This window comes from Urocitellus parryii, chromosome 11, assembly GCF_045843805.1.
Source record: "Urocitellus parryii isolate mUroPar1 chromosome 11, mUroPar1.hap1, whole genome shotgun sequence".
In the NCBI taxonomy this organism is placed as follows: Eukaryota; Metazoa; Chordata; class Mammalia; order Rodentia; family Sciuridae; genus Urocitellus; species Urocitellus parryii.
Window position 1 is genome coordinate 36,179,366 of NC_135541.1, and position 17,874 is coordinate 36,197,239.

The window sequence follows — 17,874 nt, forward strand, 5'->3', positions numbered from 1 at the left end:
TCATTAATAGTTATATATTTATTAAGGAACTGTGGAGGATATCATGATATATAAGATACAAACTAGTTTTTGAACTAGGTTGGTGAAGTAGTCCCTGTACAGAAAGTATGGGAAGTACACCTAGAATACTACATAATAGGAAATTGAAATAGGAAAAAGCACAGTTTTTTGTCTCCTTTAATCATGGATGATGAATTGAGGATTACCAGTTCTGAATATGATAGTAAAACTTAAAACTTGTTCTTGATAATAGATTTATATAGCCAAATTGTATTCTTTTTAAAAATTTTTTAGTTGCAGTTGGACACAATATCTTTATTTTTTATTTTTATGTGGTGCTGAGGATTGAACCCAGGGCCCCGCACATGCTAGGCGAGTGCTCTACCGCTGAGCCACAACCCCAGCCCCCCAAATTATATTCTTATTATTTGAATCTATCAGGAGTCTGTCATGACCCCATATTCCATGGCATTTTATGAGGTTAAAATTTCTTAGTTGATTTGGATTTTGTAGCTAATATTCTGTTCTTTGACTGATGGTCAATGGTTACCAGATGGGTAAAGCATGGGTTAGAGAAAATAGGGTGATTTTTTTTCTATTGTATGACTGAACCACTGCTTTATTGAATATTATGAGATAAGAAAGAAGATGACCATGTTTGACAGGTCAGCACTCCTATTCTTTGCAGGAAAAATATCCTAGGCTCAATAGGCAGCATCAAATAGTCAGAAAGGAAACAAGTCTTTCAGCAAGAATGGAAGTAAGTGGCACTTCCATTTACTAAAATTTTCAAAGCAGAAACATGAATCAACTTTGATAATTTTTCCTCCCTTTCTTCCACTCCAGTTTCTTACTATGTCCTAGAAATTCTACCTCTGAACCATCAAACTATCTTCTTTCATTCAGTTCTTTCATTACCATAGCTCTTTTCTTAGGTCGGACTTTTTTTTTTTTGGGGGGGGGGTAGGGGTGCTGTCCCACTGAACTATATCCCCAGTCCAATTTATTTATTTAGAGATAGGGTCTTACCAAGTTCCCAAGCTGGCCTCGAAGTTGCAGTCTTCCAGCCTCAGCTTCCCAAGTCACTGGGAATTATAGGCAGGTCCCTCTGCCCCTGGGTAGGTTAGAATTTTTCAAACATTGATTGTAACTCACTAGGAAATTATGGAATCGAATCAAGTTTAGTGGGTCAAGCCAACCATTTCTTTTAATCTGAACTTTGTATTGTTGTCTATTATAACTCAAAACAGAGAAGTAAACAAAACACTGTACACAGCAAGCAAGAATGTGAATTCTCATAAAGGTGATAGCTTGTGACCTACATCACCACCTAGGTTAAAAAAAAATAATGTTGTCAGCATCCAAAATTCCTCTGTGTACATTATTTTTGTCTTATGAACTTTGTGGGTTTCTTGATTATCTTGAATCATTGCTTTAGCCACCCCCACAAATCTTATTGTAATATGTTCTTTTCTACCATGAGACTCTTCTGAAATGGTTGAGGGTCAAAAATCTTAAGCTTCCTAGTGGCCCTTTATTTGAGAGAATTTGTAAAATAGAGCTGTCTGAACTATGTACTGAGTATTCCATTTGATCTTTCTGAGATCTTTTTTTTTAATATTTAATTTTTAGGTGTAGATGGACACAGCAAAATGCCCTTATTTTTATGTAGTGCCAAGGATCAAACTCGGGTCCTGCCCATGCTAGACGAGTGCTCTACCATTGAGCCACAATCCCAGCCCCCTTTCTGAGATCTTAACTGAAGATTTGACATAGCCTGGGCTTCATCTCAGACAGTGTTTTACTGGCAGTGTCATGAATTTGATCTTTGCTGAAAATTTATTTCTTAATTTTAGCATCTTTTACCACTAAAGAATCTGAGAATTTTCAAAACTATCACGTTTTAGATTCTTTTTGTTTAACAATTGTTTCCTCAATATAAAGATACAGAATTTTACTATAAGCTGCAATAAGAAATCAGGTAGCAACTTCAACATTTTGTATGTTTTCTAATTTTGCACATAATTTCAGGCAATAGTATTATAAAAATCCCTGTGTTGTTATAAGAAGAATCTCCCTTCATCTAGTTCCCAGTCAGATTTTCTTTATCTTCTTATAAGCCCTCACCTGCAGCATCTTCAAAGGACTTCAAAGATACCACTAATATTCTCTTCTAGGCACTTCAGGCTTTCACTAGCAGTTTCCTCAAAGTCTACTTTCTGGTTCCAAAGCCATTCAGATATTTTACATTTTTGTTCAGTGAGACTGAACAATCAAGGATTGATTGTTCCTTGATCAAGGAACTGGCAGATTCATTGTCTGGTGAAGGCCCACTTTCTGATTCATGGAAGGCATCTTCTCATTATGTCCTCATACAAGAAAAGGGAAAGAGAGCTCTGGGACCTCTTTTATGAGGCCACTAATCCCATTCATGAGGGCTCTGTCCTCATGATTTGATTACCTCTCAAAGGTCCTACTTTCTATTACTATCACCTTGGGGATTAGGTTTCAACATATGAAGTTTGTGGAGATATAAACATTCAGTCCATTGTACCCCTCAAAGGCCCATCTCCTAATAACAATTAGGAACAGAGTTTGACATAAGAATTCAGGGGAATGAAGTGCAGTGGCACATGCTTCTAATCCAAGTTTCTCAGAAGGCTGAGGCTGAAGGGTTGTAAGTTCAAAGCCAGCCTTAGCAATTTAGCAAGGCCCTAAGCAACTTATGGAGCCCCTGTCTCAAAATAAAAAATAAAAAGGCTAGGGATGTGGCTCAGTGATTAAGTCCCTTTGGTTCAATTCCCAGTACCAAAAACTAAAACAAAACAAAACAAAACAAAACAAAACAACAACAATAACAACAACAACAAAAAAAAAAAAAAAAAGAAAGAAAGAAAATAGGGGCTAGGAATGAAACTCAATGGTAGAGCTTCACATGAGGTTCTTCTAGCATGCATGTGACCTGGTCCCCAGCACGACAAAAACAAACAAACAAACAAAAACAAGAAAGGAAATAAATGAACTAATTTAGAGAGAACTGTTGTATTTATGATGTTGTTATCCTAGAAAATTAAAGTTTTCCTTATATATAAATGTTTTATTTCATTTTATTTATTTTTAAATAACTTCCTTAATTGTTTTAGTTGTCTTTGAGGCAAATGGATGTTTCTTTGTTGTTATGTCCTCTAAATTAGTTATTAGCTGTATGTATGCATATTTATGTATATAGATTTCTATTAATTAAAAAAATATTTTTAGTTGTAGATGGATACAGTACCTTTATTTTGTTAATTTATTTGTGGTGCTAAGGATGGAACCCAGTGCCTTACATGTACTAGGCAAGCCCTCTGGTGCTAAGGATGGAACCCAAGCCCTTACAAGTACTCAGCCACAACCCCAGCCCTCTGTGTATTAATTTTATGACTTGCTATATTATTAAATTTTCTAATTTTGGGGTTAGTTTTGTTATTGATTTTATTTAAAGGTGTTTTTCAGATAAGCAACTATATTATATCACCTGCAAAAAGAGTGAGTTTTACTGCATCTTTACCAAGTGTAATGTTTCTAATTGATTTCTTTTTTATAATTGCTTTAGCCAATACCATAAGTACATGTTAAATAGTAATGAAGATAATAGACATCCTTGTCCTATTCCTGATTTCATTGTTTTCCCTTTAAGTAAGATCCTGGCTTCAAGACAATGATATATACAGTTTGAGCCATCTCTAATCCAAAAATCCAAAATCTGAAATACTCTGAAATCTGAAATGCAGAGTTAGATTCTGTTGCTGTTATTTTATGTAGTAATTTCAATTTTCAATTTAATATTTATAACTGATGTTGATTTATAATTTTTTGTTAGGTTTTTATCAAGTTTTATACTTCATAAAAAGAAATATGAAGTTTCTTTTTTTCTTTTTTTTTTTACTCTTAATGCTATAAAATAGTTTATGGAGCATTGAGACCATGTGATCTTTGTAAGTTTGGTAGAATTTCCTGTGAAACTATGTGGGCCTGTTTTTTGTTTTTGTTTTTTCCCCCTGGAGGGTAGTTGCTTGGTAATTTCCTCTATTTCTTTTATGTTTAAATATTCTGTAACCATTGTTGGCAGTCCAGAAATTACCCAATTTAGATTTTCAAATTATATGGAAGTCTGAAAAGTAATCTTTTATAGTTAAAAATTTTATTTCTATTTCAAGTAGGAAAAGTTTCTCAGCCTGTTCTTATTTTTACTGCTAGAAACTGTAGAGCGACAGTAGGCTGCCACCAGCTCACCTCTTTGCTCTCTGCAGGTTTTCTTCTGGCTGCTTTTGTTCCCTCAAAGAATGATCAGTTGTTGGCTGGGATTTGGTCTTTTCCCTTTTCTTTTTTTCTAACTTACAGATAATTTAAAGTTTTGGCACCTTCTGTTTTCTGGTTATGCTGATTGAATGGTTTTGTGCTATCATATTTTTTCTTGTGAGTCTATATTGTTTTGGATATACACACATACACACACGCATATTTGTGTTTATATATGTTTTCTTTGTTCAGCTTTGTTTGGAAGGATTGCCCAAGGACATGGAAGCTACTGAAATATATGAATATATATTTCAATAACTTAGACTTAAAAAGAGGGAACACTTCCAAAGAAACTATAGAATTCAATAACACAATCAATAACTTAGACTTAAAAAGAGGTAGCACTTCCAAAGAAACTATAGAATTCAATAACACAATCAGTAACTTAGACTTAACTGACATAGAATATTTCACCCTTCAATGAGCGAATACTATTTCTTCTCAGCAGCACGTGGATCCTTCTCTAAAATAGACCATATACTATGCCACAAAGCAACTCTTAGCAAATATAAAAAAATAGAGATACTACCCTGTATTCTATCAGATAATAATGGAATGAAATTAGAAATCAATGATAAAATAAGAAATAAAAGCTACTCTAACACCTGGAGACTAAATAATATGTTACTAAATGAACAGTGGGTTGCAGAGGACATCAAGGAGGAGATTAAAAAATTTTAGAGGTGAATGAGAACACAGATACAATATATTGAAATCTGTGGAACACTGTGAAGGCAGTTCTAAGAGGAAAGTTCATTGCATGGAGTTCATTCCTTAAAAGAAGAAAAAGTCAACAAATAAATGACTTAACATTATATCTCATAGCCCCAGAAAAAGAACAAATCTACACCAAAAGCAGTAGAAGACAGGAAATAATTAAAATTGGAGCTGAAATTAATGAAATGGAAATAAAAGAAACCATTGAAAAAATTGACAAAACAAAAAGTTGCTTCTTTGAAAAAAATAAATAAAATTGACACACCCTTAGCCATGATAATGAAGAGAAGGAGAGAGAAAACTCAAATTACTAACATAAGTGATGAAAAAGGAAATATCACAACAGACACTACAGAAATACTGATGATAATTAGAAATTATTTTGAAAACTTGTACTCCAATAAACTAGAAATATCAAAGACACTGACAAATTTCTAGAATCATATGAATTGCCCAAATTGAATCAGGATGATATATACAATTTAAACAATTTCAAGCGATGAAATAGAAGGCACCATCAGAAGCCTACCAACCAAGAAAAGCCCCAGGACCAGATGGATATACAGCCGAGTTCTACAAGATCTTTAAAGCAAAACTAATATTAATATTCTTTAATTTATTTCAGGAAATAAAAAAGGGGGAACAATTCTAAACTCATTCTATGAGGCCAATATTAACCTAATTCCAAAACCAGGGAAGACACATTAAAGAAAGAAAACTTCAGACCAATATTTCTAATGAACATAGTTGCAAGAATTCTCAATAAAATTCTGGCATATTGAATACAAAAACATATCAAAAATATAGTCTGCCATGATCAAGTGGGATTCATCTCAGGGATGCAAGGTTGGTTCAAACATATGGAAATCAATAAATGTAATTCATCATATCAATAGACTTAAAGATAAGAACCATATGGGCTGGGGATGTGGCTCACGCCGTAGTGCGCTCGCCTGGCATGCGTGCGGCCCGGGTTCGATCCTCAGCACCACATACAAACAAAGATGTGTGTCTGCCGATAACTAAAAAATATTAAAAAAATTCTCTCTCTCTCTCTCTCTCTCTCTCTCTCTCTCTAAAAAAAAAAAAAAAAGAACCATATGATCATCTCAATAGATGCAGAAAAAGCATTTGACAAAATACAGCACCCCTTCATGTTCAAAACACTAGAAAAACTAGGGATAACAGGAACATATTCAACATCATAAAGGCTATCTATACTAAGCCCCAGGCCAACATCATTCTAAATGGAGAAAAATTGAAATCCCTCTAAAAACTGGAACAAGACAGGGATGCCCTGTTTCACCGCTTCTATTTAACATAGTTCTTGAAACACTGGCCAGAGCAATTAGACAGATGAAAGAAATTAAAGGGATATAGATAGGTAAAGAAGAACTCAAAATAGCACTGTTTGCCGATGATATGATTCTATACCCAGAAGACCCAAAAAAGTTCCACCAGAAAACTTCTAGAACTAGTAAATGAATTCAGCAGAATAGCAGAATACAAAATCAACACCCATAAATCAAAGGCATTTCTGTATATCAGTGACAAATCCTCTGACATGGAAATGAGGAAAACTACCTCATTCACAATAGCATCCAAAAAAAAAAAAACAACATCAAAACAAAACTTGGGAATCAACTTAATGAAATGAAAACTGTAGAATGCTAAAGAGAGAAATTAAAGAAAACCTTAGAATATGGAAAGATATACCTTGTTCTTGGGTAGGCAGAATTAATATTGTCAAAATGACCATACTACTAAAAGCACTATACAGATTTAATGCAATTCCAATCAAAATCCCAAAGACTTTGGTCATAGAAATAGAAAAAGCAGTCATGAAATTCATCTGGCAAAATAAGAGACCCAGAATAGCTAAAGCAACTCTTAGCAAGAAGAGTGAAGCAGGTGGCATCACTATACCAGACCTTAAACTATACTACAGAGCAATAATAACAAAAACAGCATGGTTTCGACACCAAAATAGACTTGTAGATCAATGGTACAGAATAGAGGACACAGAGACTAACCCACATAATTATAGTTACCTTATTTGACAAAGGTGTCAAAAATGTACATTGGAGAAAAGATAGCCTCTTCCACAAATGGTGCTGGGAAAATTGGAAAACCATATGCAACAAAATGAAATTAAACCCCTATCTCTCACCATGCACAAAACTCAAAGTGAATCAAGGACCTAGAAATTAAACCAGAGACACTGTGTCTATTAGAAGAAAAAGTAGGCCCAAATCTCCATCATGTGGGATTAGGCCCCAACTTCCTCAATAAAACTCCTATGGTGTAAGAATTAAAAATCAAGAATCAATAAATGGGATGGATTCAAACTAAAAAGCTTCTTCTCAGAAAAAGAAACAATCTGTGAGATGACTAGAGAGCCTACTAATTGGGAACAAAGTCTTACCACACACATGTCAGATAGAGCACTAATCTTTAGAATATATAAAGTACTCAAAAATCTTTTCATTTATTTATTTTAGTTGTAGTTGGACACAATACCTTTATTCCATTCATTTATTTTTATGTGGTGTTGAAGATCGAACCCAGGGCCCTGTACATGCTAGGCGAGCGCTCTACTCCTGAGCCACAATCCCTGCCCTCTCAAAAATCTTAACACCAAAAAAAACAAAACCCAATCAATAAGTGGGTCAAGGAACTGAACAATTAATTGTTGATTAATTAATTAACAAGGTTAATTAATTAATCAACAAATATAAGAAAAAATTTTCAACATCTCTAGCAATTAGAAAAATGCAAATCGAAACTACTCTAAGATTTCATCTCACTCCAGTCATAATGTCAGCTATTAAAAATACAAACGAACAATAAATGTTGACGAGGATATGGGGAAAAAGTCACACTCGGACATTGCTGTTGGGACTGCAAATTGGTGCAGCCAATATAGAAAGCAGAATGGAGATTCCTTGGAAAACTGGGAATGGAACTTCCATTTGACCCAGCTATCCCACTCCTTGGTCTATACCAAAGGACTTAAAAACGGTGTACTTCAGGGACACAGCTACATCAATGTTTACAGTAGCACAATTCACAACAGCTAAACTGTGGAACCAACTTAGATGCCCTTCAGTAGATGAATGGATGAAGAAACTGTGGTATATATACACAATGGAATATTATTCAGCATTAAAAGAGAATAAAATCATGGCATTTGCAGGTAAATGGATGAAGCTGGAGAATATAATGCTAAGTGAAATTAGCCAATCCCCAAAAACCAAATGCCAAATGTTTTCTCTGATTTAAGGATGCTGATCCATAATATGCTGTGGTGGTGGTGGTGGGAGGATTAAATGAACTATAGATGAGGCAAAGGGGGAAAGTGGAGGGAGGGAAAGGGAGGGGACATAGGGGTTAGGAAAGATGGTGGAATGCAATGGTCATCATTACCCTAAGTACATGTAAGAAGACATGAAGGATGTGACTCTACTTTGTGTACAACCAGAGATATGAAAAATTGTATTCTATATGTGTAATAAGAATTGTAATGCATTCTGTTGTCATATTTAACAAACCAAAATTTTAAAAAAGATAAATGAGAGAAAACTGGGAGGTGGGAGAGGAGGAGCAAAGTACTGGGGACTGAAGTGGAGCAAATTAAATTCCATGTGTGTATGTTTATGTCAAAATGAACTTCAATATTAGGATAACCATGCATTAATGAAAACATAAAAAAATTGAAATAAACTCTGTGGAGTCCATAATCCATGAGGCACATTGAATGTAGTTGCATGCAAAATTATTAACCCAACTTTGACCTGAAGTTACAGAACAAAACTTAGATGTTATATATTTGAACAATATGAATATTAATGTTATTCAAATGAGGTATGTGAGCAATAATACATTCATATTTTATATGTGGAGTCACTAGAGCTAAAATTGAAGTAGGCTGTTTAAAAATGAAAAAAAAAGATATTTTCTCAAGTTTCACATTACTTGGACTAGTTGGAAATTTTTCTACACCAAAATTTGAAATAAAAATATGTATTATTTTAGTTGAAATATTATTTTTCAACAGATTTACAAATGAATTGTAGAATTTTATTGTATTTAAGTTACCATTTGAAATTGCTGTTTATGAATGTACACTCTGAATAAATATATAAGAAAGTTTGTGGAAGCTTAAGTCATTAGAATATGCACACTTTTTTTCAGGTATTTATTTATTTATTTTTGTAGTGCTGGGGATTGAACCCAGGGCCTTGTGCATGCGAGGCAAGTACTCTACCAACTGATAGAATATGCATACTTTTGTGCTTCATAATTTGACTAAAGGGGACTTAAATCTTTTTATACTAGGCCTTTGAACAGCTAGAACTCTTAATTGACAGTTCTGAATCAGTGATTAACAAGCCCTTTATTATTAGTGCCTAGGCTTACAAAATATATAAGTAACTAGCAGAATATTTTTCAAGGGGATGGGGTGTTTTATAGATTAACTGGATCCCATAGAAAGAAAAAGACTGAAAAGATATCAGCACTTACTGAATATCTCTTGGATTGGATATTATGCCCAGTGCTTTTATATAGTTTTAGCAGCCTTTCTTCCTACCAATCCATGCATGAATTGCTTGTGAATCTTCCAAGAGAGAGAATAAAATATTTGTGCTCCCTATAACAAGTAAGTTTTCAACCAGCTGAGGTTACTAATTTCATTTTTGGGGTGATTCCAGTTATAACAGTGCTTCTTTTCTTCTCCTTCTCACTTCTTCCTTCTCCTTTCTCTCTCCTTCCTCCTTCTTCCTTTCTCCCTTACCCCCCTCCTCCCAAAACCTAAATCTCTCACCTGTAGTTTATACCTATGGCCTTCTTTCTATCTTCTGAGACTCACAGAAGCTTTTTCAAATATATGAAGCCAGCCTAACTCTGCTTAATTTAGCCTCTTCTCTTGTCTCTATTAGATCTGTTTCATGACCCATCACGTAATTTCCATGCCGTGACCATATGTAAGCCTTTCTGGTAGCCACATCATTCTGTTAAATCTCATTGAGCTTGTAGTTGAATAGAACCTCAGAGTGTGTCTCATAGTTGTTCCTTTTCCCAGGGCTTTTTTTTTTTTTTTTTTTTTTTTTTTTTTGGTAGGGGGAGGCTTAAGAACAGAACTGGGCATTTAATTTATATTCTGGTCTATTCCACTGATAAATCTTGCTGAAATCTAGTTGGATTCATTATTACAGCATTTCCTTCAAGCTTCAGATTTGGTGAGTGTCATTTTAATCTTCTAATTCAGTTTCAGTTGGAAAAATTAATCAGAACACAGCTAAGGTTAGTGGTTAGGGCTTTTCTTTAAATGGAGGCATTAATTAATGCTGTGTTTGCCAATGAGTGTTCCATGGGGCACTAAGCTCCTAAGATGCACCATGACATGGGTCAGATAGCATGGGAAATGCTTTCTATGTTAATCCTCCTTTGGGAAGTCACAGTGCACATTCCATGGTAAGGACTCTAAATATCTTAGTAAAGGAATCTATTCTTGTTTGACAAAAGAACCCTCATTAAAAAAAAAAAAAAACACCAAAAATAATTAAAATACAAACACAACAAAACCCACACTACAGTATTTTCTTGTTCAAAAAGATGTCTTGAAGAACTTAGTTAATTGTCTTGTTAATAGATAAGATGTTTCCTTTCAGTTAGCGTTCAGTTAAATCACAAAAAGATATTAACATGTTCTTATTTTAGGGGTGGGTATCAGGAATTGAACTTAGGGGCATTCAACCACTGAGCCACATTCCCAGCCCTATTTTGTATTTTATTTAGAGACAGGGTCTCACAGAGTTGCTTACTGCCTCACTTTTGCTGAGGCTGGCTTTGAACTCTGGATCCTCCTGCCTCAGCCTCCCAAGCCACTGGGATTACAGGAGTGTGCCACTGCCCTCAGCTTGGCCTGTCCTTAATTGAACTCATGTTGACATCTATATCACCACTCTTACTGTTATTTGATCACCAGTGTGGAATCTACCTTCTTCTCTTTTTAAAAAAAAATTTAAAAATTTTATTTATTTATTCTAATTTGTTATACATGTCAGCAGAATGCATTTCAATTCATAGTACACATATAGAGCACAATTTTTCATGTCTCAGATTGTATACAAAGTAGAGTATCACCATTTGTGTCTTCATATGTATACTTAGGGTATTGATGTCCCTCATTCCACCCTCTTTCCTACCTCCCTGTCCCCTCCCTTCCCTTTCCCCTATCTAAAGTTCCTTCATTCCTCCCATGTTCCCCCACTCCATCTCCATTATGGATCAGCATCCTCATATCAGAGAAAACATTTGGCATTTGGTTTTTTAGGATTGTCTTACTTCACTTAGCATAATATTCTCCAACTTCATCCATTTACCTGCAAATGCTGTGATTTTATTCTCTTTTAATGCTGAGTAGTATTCCATTGTGTATATATACCACAGTTTCTTTATCTATTCATCTACTGAAGGGCATCTAGGTTGGTTCCACAATTTAGCTATTGTGAATTGTGCTGCTATGAACATTGATGCAACTATGTCCCTGTAGTATGCTGTTTTTAAGTCCTTTGGGTATAGACCAAGGAGTGGGATAGCTGGGTCAAATGGTGGGTCCAGTCAAGGTTTTCCAAGGAATCTCCATACTGCTTTCCATATTGGTTACACCAATTTGCAGTCGCACCAGCAATGTATGAGTGTGCCTTTCTCCCCACATCCTCGTCTACACTTATTCTGACTGGAGTGAAATGAAGTCTTAAGAGTAGTTTTGAGGGCTGGGGATGTGGCTCAAGCGGTAGCGCGCTCGCCTAGCTTGCGTGCGGCCCGGGTTCGATCCTCAGCACCACATACCAACAAAGATGTTGTGTCCGCTGAGAACTAAAATAAATAAATAAATAAATAAATTCTCTCTCTCTCTCTCTCTCTCTCTCTCTCTCTCTCTCTCTCTCTCTCTCCCCCTCTCCTCTCTCTTTAAAAAAAAAAAAGAGTAGTTTTGATTTGCATTTTTCTAATTGCTAGGTATGTTGAACATTTTTTCATATATTTTTTGATTAATTCAAATCTTCTGAGAGGTTCAGTTCCTTGTTCCCATTGATTGGCTTATTTGTTGTTTTGGTGTTATTTTCTTCTCTTTTTATTAGAATTGGTATAAGTTGTGCTCGATTATATGTATGTCATTTCTGGCCTGAAAAATCTTCCTCCTTGATGGAGAATACAAAGATAAAACAGAAATGGGGACATTCTATTTTACCAAGCCATTCCATCCATGACATCAATTCTAATCACTGGACTTTTTCTTTTGTTGGCCTTTCCAACTCCAAAGGAGAATTCAAATACTATTTTAATTCCATTTCTTCTTTATAGAGGAAAATTTTTGCAAGTTTTACCTCATTGGTGTACTTGCACTTGTTTTCTCAACACTGTTATATATTTACACATTTTCTGTTAAGGAATTTAAAAAGCATACATGTGATTCTTCTAAAGAACCTTTTGCCTGATGATGAGGTATTCATCAGGCCCTGGAGGGCATGACTTGTGGTTCACTAACCCTAGGGTCATCAGGGTTTCTGGAAGACTCTAGGATTGCTGCAGTGTTCTCCTGACTTAGACCACTGTGGTTTTAGACTATAATTTTATAGTTTTTCAAATTTGACTCTTCATTATACTAAAGAGAATAGACCAGTTTGAATTATTTTTATCTCATATGCCTCTTGTTGTTTCAATTAATTAAACATACCCAAATTTAGTTATAAAGAAGTATATGTGAAGATCAATGTTCAAGTTTTAAATACTGATATCTATGCAAGGGGGAAATGTAGGAATATTCAGCAGAACACTAAGTACCATTGCAGCACTTGTTAATAAGCAGCAGAAAGACATTAACACACTAATAGATGTTTTCTTTCTCCACAGGAACAAAAACTGAACACTTTGCAAAAATTGGATGGAAAAATCATAAACATTCAGTTAATAACCCGTAAGTATTTCAGAGATATGAGATTATAAGAAATCTGGTTTATCCTTTTGTGTAATATCCAACTTTGTACTTTAAAAAGCAAATGTAAGATCTCAAAGATTTCAGCCTGAATCTCATTGCTTCTTTTTTAAACAAATATTTATTTTTTAGTTATAGGTGGACACAATATCTTTATTTTTATTTTTATTTTTTTTAATGTGATGCTGAGGATAGAACCCAGTGCCTCCCACATGCTAGGTGAGTGCTCTACCTCTGAGTCACAACTACAGCCCTCATTGCTTCTCTTAACACCTTCTTAGAGCTTCATTGCCTCTTCTGAATACTTTTGTTTTGACACATCACATTTAGTTACCTGTGAGTCTTCTTCTGATGATGATGATCCTCAAGCAGCCATGTGTCTCATCTTGGTGTTTATAGGATCCAGTAGGGTACTTAAATGTGCAATGAAACTTTGCGGTTATTGAATAGTAGAATTAGGATGAGCAGTTTTATGCCCATAAATATGGTCTAGGATTGGTTTTCTTTGTATTTAGAACTAGAAAATCATAAAAACTCTTCGTGATTTCCTGAAACTATAAGGAATTGGTTCTGTCTGATAGCACTGCAGTTTGAGGCTTAAAAAGTAGCTCTTCACTTTACCCAAAGAATTAGAGCTTCTAAGTCTTTCTTTGGCTTAATTACTTGCCTGACCAGGCACTCATTTATCCACTTTTTATATATTCTCTTAAGGAATTTTTTTCAACAAATATATGTTCAGTAGCCCACTACATATAAGACATTGCTCTAGCTACTGGTGATAACACAGATGAGTTTGTTGCTCCCATGGATCTTCTGTTACATATTATAAATTGTCAATTATGTTGAATAGGCAGACATTATTTATTTTTCTTTCTTTAAAGATTTCCTTTTTTCTTTCTTTTTTTTTGTGGGGGGGAAGCTGGGAATTGAACCCAGGGGATCTTTCCTGCTTAGCTACATCCCCAGTCCCCTACTCCTTTTTCTTTTTGACACAGGGTCTCACTAAGTTGTGAAAGTCTTGCTAAATTGCTGAGGCTGGCTTCAAAACTTGTCATCTTCCTGCCCACTGCACCAGGTTGACATATGTTATTACTGAATATCATTTTATTGTTCTTATTTTTAGTTGTAGTTGGACACAGTATCCTTATTTTATTTATTTATTTTTATGTGGTGCTGAGGATAGAACCCAGGGCCTCACACATGTGAGGTGAGCACTCTACTGCTGAGCCACAACCCTGCCCACTGGATGTCATTTTTATCATTTAAAATTCTTTGAAGCAAGGGTTGTGATCAGTGGTAGAGCATTTGCCTAGCATGCATGAGGCACTGGGTTTGATTCTCAGCACCACATACAAATAAATAAAATAAAGATCCATCAACAACTAAAAAAAAAAGTCTTTGAAGCAGCCCAGAAGAGCCTTTTGGGTTTGTTTCAGAAATTTTAGATGGTAACTTCTTGTATTCGGTTTTGCTTGGCTAGTGATAAAGAGAATTCTGGGCTTGCTGACCAGTCATTAGAGATACTCTGGCACATATTCCTATGTAAGGTTGAATTAAGAAATTGTTCTCAAGCATTTTCTTACCAATTATAAGAATACAGTGAGAATTGATGATAAGGATTAGAGATAGCTTGTGTCACTTGAGGTTTCACACCTGTGTCTATAACTTTCCCTTGGTTGTCGCCTCAGATGTCCCACAGGTGCCTACGAATCAACATGTTCATATAGAATTTGTCATTTCCCTTCAATCCTGTTTCCCTTTCATTGTTCTGCATCTTAGCAAATGACATCAGAATACACCTAGTCATCTAAGATAGAAAACGAGAAGTCATGTTTGCATCTGCCGTTCCCCTCAGTGTCCCATATGTAGTGGTTTGAAGTCCTAGAGATTTTGCCCCCCTTGCTATCTCTGAATTTATCCTTTCTCTCCATCTTTCATTTCCAGTTTGCAGCCTCTCCCCTGCTTTTTTCCTTTTTCTTCAGTACAGGGAATTGAACTCGGGGGTGCTTTACTACTAAGCTATATACCCAGTTCTTTTTATTTTTTGCTTTAAGGCAGAGCCTCCCTAAATTGCTGAGGCTGGCCTTAAACTTGTGATCCTCCTGCCTCAGTCTCCTATATTGCTGGGATTACAAACTATGTGCTGCTGGGCCTGGTGGACCTTATCATTTCTTACCTTAATTATTTGCCCCAGTCTTTACTTGCTCTTGGTAATGCCTTTTTACCATCACTTTCCCATGCCTCAGCCTTCTTGCAGAAGTACTGCTCTGGTCATGTCACACTTCAGATTAACTATCTTTTAGTAGTTACTCAGTGTTTTCAATATAAAATGTAAACATCATAACTGGGCTGCATGGTTTAATCCCTATTCATTTCTCCCATCTTCTTTGCCTTGCTTCCACATTCTCTTACACACGTTATGCCCTTGCTCTGGTAGACCATTTTCCCTGGAGAGGCTTTTCCTGTGCTGCTACTTCTGTTGGAAATTCTTTCTTCCCCACTTCTTATTTACTTTCTGATATATGAAGCGTGTCTGTGCTCCCACAGCACCCCATATAACATTTCTATCATAACATTTGTTATACATATTAGAATTATATATTTCTTTGCCATGGAATCATATTGAGTTCCTTGAGGGTAGGGATTATAAACATGTGCCTGGTGCCTAGCACAGTATGTGGCCCAAATAAGGTGGTTTTTGAAAGTTGGTTTACTGTTAACTCCATCTGCAAGTGAAAGTGCAGACACTAGTATATAAACTTAAGTTATGCAGGCTTTATCATCTAAAAATTTTTTTGTTTGTATGTTACTGAGGGTTGAATTCATTAGTGCTCTATCACTGAGCTATATCGTCAATTCCCCTTTTCTAAAAATTTTTGGGAGGGCTGGGGATGTGGCTCAAGCGGTAGCGCACTCACCTGGCATGTGTGCAGCCCGGGTTCAATCCTCAGCACCACATACAAACAAAGATGTTGTGTTTGCTGAAAACTGAAAAATAAATATTAAAAAATTATCTCTCTCTCTCTCTTTCTCTTTAAAAAAAATTTTTTTTTGAGACAGGTTCTCACAAATTGCTGAGGCAGCCCTCAAACTTGTGATCCTTCTGTGTCAACCTCCTGAGTAGCTGGGATTATAGTCATGTGCCACTGGTTTATTTTCTAAAATTTTGAATTGCTTGTTAATTTCCCCAGGAGTTGACATTTGCTTTTATAAACTCCTTTGTAATTTATCTTTCTGCTACTATTTTCTCCAGGGTGGCTTTTGAAGCCATATGATTATATTATTAGAGGAGCCAAAGAGAATAAAAGTAAATTTCTTCTTTGCAGTCATGGAAGGGTAATGTGTTTTTTAGTTGTTGTTTGTGTGTTTTGCAGAAACAGGGGTTGAACCTAGGATCTTGTACATGCTAGGCTACAGCTCTACTACTGAGCTACATCCCTAGACCTTTTAAAAAATATTTTGAGAAACAGGGACTTGCTAAGTTGCCAAGGCTGGCTTAAAACTTGCAGTTTTCCTGCCCTGGCCTCCCAAGTAGTTGCATGACAGGTGTGTGCCATGATGCCTGGCATAGGAAATATGTTTTTTAAGAATCAAAAATTTATTACAGGGGCTAGGGTTGTGGCTCAGTGGTAGAGCGCTCGCCTAGCACGTACAAGGCCCTGGGTTCGATCCTCAGCACCACATAAAAATACATAAATAAAGATATTGTGACCAACTGAAAAATAAAGATTAAAAAATTATTATAGGTTTTAGTTTTAGAACTTGGAGAACTTACATATACTTAAGAGCTCCATTAGCCTTCATTAAATGTACTTGTATAGTATCACCACAAAAGAGGGTTGAGTTGCACATCATTTAATTTTGCTTTTAAGGAATCAGTATTGTATAATTTGCCAGCAAAAATTGTGCAATTCTGTTTTAACCCTTAACAGATCTAACACTAGCTCAGTGTACTGCTACTCAAATCTGCCATGCTCCACTTAGAGTTTATGCAGACTGCATGAATTAAGGCCTCCATCCTCCATGAGACCACCCTCACCTCAGACACCAGCTGCAGGTGGTGGACAGGCCATCTACACCGCTGATTGACTGGTTACAAATCCAGGGGTTCCCATGACCTCATCAGGCTTGATAATTCTCTTGAATAACTTATAGAACTTAGGAAAGCATTCTAGTAACCATTATAGTTTTATTATGAAGGATAGAAATAAGGAACAGCCAAATAAAGAAGCGTGTAGGGTGGAGTCTGGGAGGGTTCCAATGCAGAACTTTCATGTCCTCTCCCTGTGGCAACAGGGAACTTTACCTTTTGGCACATCAGGTGTTTCTCAACTAGGAAGCCTCACCAAACTTCTGTGTCCAGAGATTTTATTGGATATTTTGGAGTTGGGATATTTTTTTATAAAGCTCAAATGACTTATTTATTCAAGGTTGAAACTATTCATAAAAGTTTGTCTTTGGCTGTGAAAAGAATATTCACAGATTATTCTCTCTGCAACTCTGGACCCAGATATCTTCAACAAAAATTGTAATCGCTGCCTCACATTTTGTAACTACTTATTTTGTATTTAGGTATTCCCAATTTCAAGATGAATACAGTTTAGATGAAGTGATGGCATCTCGAAGCATTTTTGAGTTTTTGACTGTCTTACAATGTTGGTAAGAAAAACACATTTTAACATTTAATAGATAGATGTAGCTGTTCCTCTCCTTGCTCATCTCTCTGTGGTTAAATCTTAGGCTTTGTATCTGGGTGTAGATTTTACAGAATTCCTACAAGTGGTTCCATTTTGGGTCCTTCACTAGAATACTCACTT

At 35.7% G+C, this 17,874-nt stretch overlaps 1 protein-coding gene across 3 annotated transcripts in view; it reads left to right on the forward strand.

The window, feature by feature from the left end:
- The window catches only part of Scp2 (sterol carrier protein 2), a 105,504-nt gene that overhangs the window by 24,830 nt on the left and 62,800 nt on the right, over positions 1-17,874 (forward strand). For all 3 annotated transcript variants that reach the window (XM_077791270.1, XM_077791271.1, XM_077791272.1), the window contains exons 7-8: positions 12,976-13,039; positions 17,630-17,716. In XM_077791270.1, the coding sequence (XP_077647396.1) occupies positions 12,976-13,039; positions 17,630-17,716 (151 nt within the window). The remainder of the gene's footprint in view (positions 1-12,975; positions 13,040-17,629; positions 17,717-17,874) is intronic.